The sequence below is a fragment of the Tauraco erythrolophus genome, unplaced genomic scaffold (assembly GCF_009769465.1).
Source record: "Tauraco erythrolophus isolate bTauEry1 unplaced genomic scaffold, bTauEry1.pri scaffold_40_arrow_ctg1, whole genome shotgun sequence".
Taxonomy (NCBI): domain Eukaryota; kingdom Metazoa; phylum Chordata; class Aves; order Musophagiformes; family Musophagidae; genus Tauraco; species Tauraco erythrolophus.
Genome location: NW_028238614.1, coordinates 832,248 through 838,796, shown reverse-complemented (window position 1 = coordinate 838,796; position 6,549 = coordinate 832,248). Strand labels below are relative to the sequence as shown.

The 6,549-nt window shown below is 59.8% G+C and overlaps 1 protein-coding gene across 1 annotated transcript; it reads left to right on the top strand.

The window, feature by feature from the left end:
- Window positions 1-203: 203 nt before the first annotated feature.
- LOC147526030 (coiled-coil domain-containing protein 183-like) lies at window positions 204-3,165 on the top strand. Its single transcript, XM_086630600.1, has 7 exons — window positions 204-270; window positions 373-494; window positions 1,496-1,635; window positions 1,818-1,917; window positions 2,188-2,348; window positions 2,731-2,890; window positions 3,035-3,165. Exons 1-7 carry the CDS (start codon window positions 204-206, stop codon window positions 3,149-3,151), a joined length of 867 nt encoding a protein of 288 aa, XP_086486726.1. The 3' UTR covers window positions 3,152-3,165.
- The last annotated feature ends 3,384 nt before the right edge of the window (window positions 3,166-6,549 follow it).

Here is a 6,549-nt window from a genome sequence, read left to right as displayed (position 1 = left end):
CAGATGGTGATGGCCGAGCGGGAGACCATGGCTGGGCCGGATGTGGCGGTGTGCAGCACTTGGAGGTACCATTGTGACGGTTCCTGGGCACCAGGAGCTCCATCTGTGGTTGCAGCCCAGTGGCCACTCCATGGGGCAGCAGAGCCGCGACGGCTGCCACATGTGCCGCGGGGTGGGAGGGCGGAGGCAGGAGTGCTGACGCCATGCCGGGCCGGGAGGCGAGCTTCAGCCAGCGCGTCCAGGAGCTGCACGCCCTCATCACCTTGCAAGGTGCTGCCCCTTGGGCATCAGAGGGACAGCCTGGGGTGGGCGGGGGCGTCTTGGTTCCCCCATTGTCCTGCGTGGTACCAACAACACCTTAATGTCCTCCAGAGCAAGGGAGGAAGTTTTTCATGCAGTCGCGTGAGGAAAAGCTCAATCAGAACAGAGAGCTGCTCCCCCACCTGCACGAGATGGTGCAGGAGGATGTCCATGCCCTGGGCATTGTCCAGAGGGTACTGGCAAGTGACATCTGCTCTACCCCTGCCTGGTGCTGACCCTGCAGAGCCATCTCCTCCCCTGGTCCTCTCCAGGAGCAGGCAGGCAGGGCAGCAATAGGATGTGACGGTCTCCAGGCGGGTGGTGATGTTCTCTCTGCCCCTCTTCTGCCCACGGCGCAACAAGCTCACCACCTCCAAGGCTAGTGGAGCACAGAAGGACTTGGGCATCGCCTTGGCCAGGGAAACAGTGCAGATAACAGCAGGATCTGGCAGGCGCGGGCTGCTTGCAGGGGGCTGGGGCTCTGGGGACACTCAGAAGAACAGGGTACACTGTGGAGGGACCTGGTGCTGGCGCAAGGACAACCCTGCAGGGCTGGTGCAGTGAGACACTGGGTGTTCACCTGTGGTCCCATGGGTCACTTTCCACCGCAGGGCCCATCCATGCAGGTGCTCCTTTAGCTCCTTGAGTGGATCCTTTGCTCCTGGACTGTTCCACCCTGCACATCCCCGGGGCTGCCCAGGTTCCCGCAGGATCTAGCTGCATCTCTGGGAGGGAGACACTGTCTCTGCCCTTCTCTGCCTGTCCCAAGGTTGTGACCTGGTTATAAGCCCGTGGAGATGGAGGCGCTGGTCCTGCAAAGCTGCTTTTGCCCCGGGGCCTTTGCCCCGGGGCCTCTTGCAGGGACAGAGCGGGGCCACCACTCTCCGCCAGCATCCACATCTGGGGCACTGATGGATTGTATTGACGCCCAGCCCCGGGTCTGCGTTACGCCGAGTCCCTAAGCCCGACCCACCACTGCCATCAGCAGATGCCCACCCCTGCCCTGCCCCAGCCAGCCCCTCGGAGCAAAGCTCTCCCAGACTCCATCCTGCCAAGGAAGTGACGATGTCCCAGAGCAACGTCCCAGTGTCCCCAGCTCTTCGTCGGAGGGAGTTTTCAAGGCAGGACCCACTTCTTGTACCGGTGCCCTGCAAGCCCTGCCTCCAGCCTGGTGAACACTCATATGCCCATCCAGGTGGCCCAGGAGAAGCTCCGGGCTGAGATCTATGAGCGGGTGAACACGTGCAACATGCTGCTGTACCAGGTGCGGCAGCAGAGCGGAATCCGGGACAAGCTGCAGAGTGGATGGGGGGGCTACAAGGCCAGCTCCCCAGGGTGCCAGCAGCTCGGGGCATGACGATGAATGTCCTTGCAGCAAGCCAGGTGCAAGCTCACCACGAACTTCCCAACCCTGCAGCGGCAGGACCCGCTGGTGGGTGAGTGCCTGGGGGGTGCCATGGGGGTGGGGAGTGGGCACAGCCACAGGCATCCTTTCCTGCCCTTCCCTCCCACCACAGACATCAACTGGAGGCCACCAAGTCCCAGAAGGAGCATGAGGCCCAGGTGATGGAAAAGATGGAGAAGGCCAAGGCTGCAGCGCAGTGCTCCCACCTCTGGGTAACGTGAAAACCCATCTCTGGTAACACCTGGGGCTGCTGGAGCCCCAGAGAGCCGAGACATTTCTGCTCACCCTGCTTCATTGCAGGGTTATCTGCTCTGCCCCTGGAGCCCCCCAAAGTCCATCGGTCGCGGAGGGATGGAGCTGCTTTTTTCTATGACATGAGCTTGCAGCAGTCCATGGTGCAGAAACCTCTCCAAGGCCACGGCCCGGATCCTGTACCCTGCCAGAGCACCACGGGCTGAGTCCTTGTGCTCTCCCCCCGCCAGGACATCCCCGGCAGCCTCCTGGCACGGAAGTCATCCTTAGTGGACCTGGAGCAGTATGTCAAGGAGTGCAAGGAGAAGAAGAAGGTGCTGAAGGAGACGCTGAAGGAGCTGGAGCTGAAGCAGGCTGAGCTGAAGTTTCGCAAGCCCCCCAAGACAACCAGGTGCTGCTGGCCTCGGGACAGCCATGTCAACCAGTCCACCACCCTTGACGGGGACATGTGCATCACGAGTGTCCCAACAGGGCAGCCCTTCCTCCGTCCCACCATGGCCACCCACTCATCCTGCACCAGGAGGTTTTCTGAGCAGGGTGCTCCCCGATTGGGCTCTGGTCCTGGCAGAGCACCCAAAGCTCCCACTGTGGCAGCAGGACGCTTGCTCCTTGCCTGGCGTGGCAAGTGGTACCAGCAGAATTGGGTTGCAGGTGGCATCTCTGCTCTGCAGTTGTTGGTCAGCAGGGGGACAACCTGAGCAGCTTTTGTAAGAGATTTGGGGTGTCTCTGCACCCCTGTGCAGTTGTGTGGATGTGAATGTGGTTGGCTCCAGGGTACTGGAGGAGGAGCTGAGGATGAACCTGCAGCGGGAAGAGGCCCGGCTGGAGCAGATGCGAGCCCAGATGCTGAGGAACCAGGAGTTCCTGCACAAGATTGAAATGGGCATCAACAACCTCTTCATCCAGCTGCACGGCATCACCGTGCCCGGCCAGGTACCCGCACGGTGCTGGGGCGAGCACGGCCCCGGGCGGTGTTTGGTGGTGCAACGGCACAGCGCAGTGACACTTGGTGCGGCCACCATCACCGCAAGTGGCTCATTTTGCCCACCAAGGTGGTTGTTCTCTCTCTGACTCCAGGACGATCCTGCCAAGGCCAGGGGGGTGGAGGAGAAGCTCCAGCACTGCGAGCAGAAGCTGCAGTACCTGATGCAGCCGGTGGCTGACCTGCCCCCCCACAGCCACAACCTCGATTAGGACGATAAGGTGTGTGGGGGCTCTGTCCCTGTTGTGGTCTTTGGGGACCCCTACAGGGCTCTCCTGGATGGCCCATCCCAAGCTGTCCTCCCAGCTGGGAAGATGGAGGTGGCCCCGAGGAAGAGCCATGGAGCACCTCAGCCTCAGGTGGCACTGGGCACTGTGGGGTGTGCACCCCAGGGGGACATTGAGGTGGGCCACCTCTTGGGTTGTAGCACCCGCCTCCCCTTCGATAATTAAGCCAGAGTGTCTTTCACAGACTTTTGTGAAGGTCAGGAATTTTCTAGAGAAAACAACTGCGAATGATCCACAAAACCTGAAGGTTTCCTTGGAGGACGTAGGCAGTAGCCTCCACGGTGGGATAGCACAGCAGGGACACGTCCCACAGTGACTGTCCCAGCCCCTAACTGCTGGGATTTCTGAGTGTTCTTGCCTGTCTCCCGCTGTCCCAGCAGACCCCAGCCCATGAATTGCATCCAGACCTTGGGGCTGACCTTGGCTGTCTCCAAGACTTCGAGCATGGGTGGTGGTTTTAGGTGGGGATGTGGGAGAACAAAGGCAGCTGGTGGGGTGGTGAGCATCAAACCACAACAGGAGCAAGGAGAGATGCTGTGGGACAAGGAGGGAGACCCTCATCTTCAAAATCACCTGGTTGTGAAGAATAACCAGTGCTTGGCTCTGCCTCCTCCTATCGGATGCTCTTGGAGGAGACCATGAGCTTTTGGCAGCTCACCACCTTTTCTTAACAAAGCGGGAGCTGTACCCACCACCTGTAGCTCCAGACCTTTATGGGAAGCCCCAGCAGTGTTGGAGATGAGCCACAGCAGTGGCATCACCAGGGCCTGCAGGTCACCCTGGGCTGCTGGTGTGGAAGAGCCAGTTGGCAGTGCCTGTGCCCAAGGTCTTGGTGCAAGGGCTCTCCAGGATGCCAGCAGCACTCCAAAACTGTCCCTGGGGACACAGGCACAGGTGAGGTGCCGCGTAGACTCTCTCCAGCCCACTCCTCTCCACTGTCTCCTCCAGAGCCCTTTGATTCTGCTGCCTTAGACCATGACCTTGTCCTCACCTGGGAAGACATCAAGAGGCAGGGGCTGCAGCTGATGGAAAGCAAGAAGAGCAGCAGGAAGTAGTAGCAGTTGCTCCTCGAGAGCTTTGGATACCCCAAACCACCCATTGTACCTTTTATCCAGAAGGTTTAATAAAGCAGAGCTCTTTATTTCTCCCAAGCCTGTGGTGAAGCTGGTCCTAGGTCACTGCTGTCACCCAGAAGGCATGGGCTTCAAACCCTGAGAGGTTGGTCCTGAGCTCGGTTTGGAGGCAGCTCCATCCCCCTGCCCCTCGCCCAGCTTCTCCCCACAGAGATGGGAAGGGCAGGGGTGGGGACAGCTTTCCCAGCCAGAGCAAAACTGGGAGCAGGCTGGCTTGCTCCACCTTGGTCCTGTGAGGCCAACACCTTCCCAGGACCTCTCTCCCCTGCCCTGACAGCTCCAGGACCCCAATGGGCTGGTGTCTGTCCAAGGCGGCTGTGGGCCTCAGGGTGGGTGTCTTTGTGTCCATGGGTGGGAGCAGAAGGGCAGACCCTGCCTTGGAAAGGGAGAGCCAAAGCGGAGATGAAGCCCCTGGCCTGGGGCTGTCCAACCCATCTGGGGACCCTTCGTGCCTCTTCCCACCCCTGGTCCCTGCACACGTGTCGTGCAGCTCGTGCTCGTAGCCCTGAATTCAGAGCAAGCGTTGGGTGTTACCCAGGGCCCCTCCCTGGGGTGGCAGCACCCATGGGGGGCTTTAATCCAACCCCTTGTGACAGTTTGATGTGGGGGGGGGTGTTCTGGTGGCAGGAGAGGGGATTTTCTCCCTGTGCCACCAGATCTGAGTCCCATCCCCCCCGGGGGGTTGCACCAAATCGGCGCCTCTGCGAATGGCCCTATTTAAGTTGGGACAAAGGGGCGGGAAAGGGCTTTTTGCCCAGGAGCGAGGAGAGAGCAGGAGGGCGCTGCCCTCGCTCCCGGCTCCCGGCCGGGCGACTGCCCGGGCCCGGGCCGGCGCCATGTGCTCAAGATGGCGCCGGGGGAGCCGCATGGGGGACTCGGAAAGCGCCCCGCTCCCGGGGTGCCCGCCGGGCCGAGCTCCCCCAGAGAGGATTAAGAGCTAAGAGAAGACAACCACAGCGACCCGGTCAGTCAGGATGGAGCAGGAGGAGGTGTGCTGGAGCTGAGGTTTCCCTTGCAATCGGTGTGAAGATGGCAGGCGGCCCCCCTGCAGCCAGGGTGCACTCGGCGGGGCAGAGACCCACTCGTGGCGCGTGGAGAAACCCACGTCGGGGAAGAGATGCCTGAGCCCAGGAGAGGCCGTGGAGCAGGGGATGCGCGACCAGGTACTGTTAATAATGGGGCATGGAAATGCACGACGAGGTCGTGGAGGCATCTGGAATCCGTGGGACGACCCACGCCGACGCGAGTGGCAGCAGCTCCCTAAGGGGCCGAGACTGGTCAAGCCCGAACTGGTGCAATCCATGGGGAAGGATGGCAATCCTGTGGGCAGGGCTCACGTTGGAAAAGTTTGGGGACTTTTTTTCTTCATGAGTAGGGGATCCACCGAAGCAAGGGGAAAATGGTGTAAAGACTCCTCCTCCTTTAAGAAAGGAGCGGCAGTAACAACATGGATGAACTGACCTGCACCCCCCATTCCCTGTCCCCCTGCACCACTGGGGGGAAGCAGAGCCAGGAACGAAAGGAAACGGGGTGGGGAGGTGTTGTTTTAAGATCTGGCCTTGTTTTCTCTTTCTCCTCTCAAGTAACCGGTTTCGTTCCCTTATGTCTCCTGTTAAGTAACTGTTAATAAATTGTTTTGTTTTATGAAGAAAGCCTGAGTCATGTTTTGCCCAGGACCATGGTTGGTGGGTGCTCCCTCTCGGTTCTTGTCTCGACCCTCAGTCAAAAAACCACGACACCCCTGCACCGCCCGGGTGGGCAATGGGCTCAGCAGACGGGGTCACCCCATGTTCCCACCCCCGTCTCTGTCCCAGGTGGTTCACCAGCTGGAGAAATGCATTCAGAAGATGGTCACGAAAGTCCACACTGGACGGAAGGTGACCACCCTGTACCTGATGGTGCGGGATCATAGAATCATAGAATGGTTAGGGCTGGAAGGGACCTTCAAAGGTCATCTAGTCCAACCCCCCTGCAAGGAACAGGGATATCTCCAACTAGATCAGGTTGCTCAGGGCCTCGTCCAACCTGGCCTTGAACGTCTCCAGGGATGGAGCATCCACCACCTCTCTGGGCAACCTGTTCCAGTGTTCTACAACTCTCGTGGTAAAAAATTTTTTCCTAATATCCAACCTGAATCTACCTCCCTCTATTTTAAAACCATTACCCCTTGTCCTATCACAACAGGCCCTC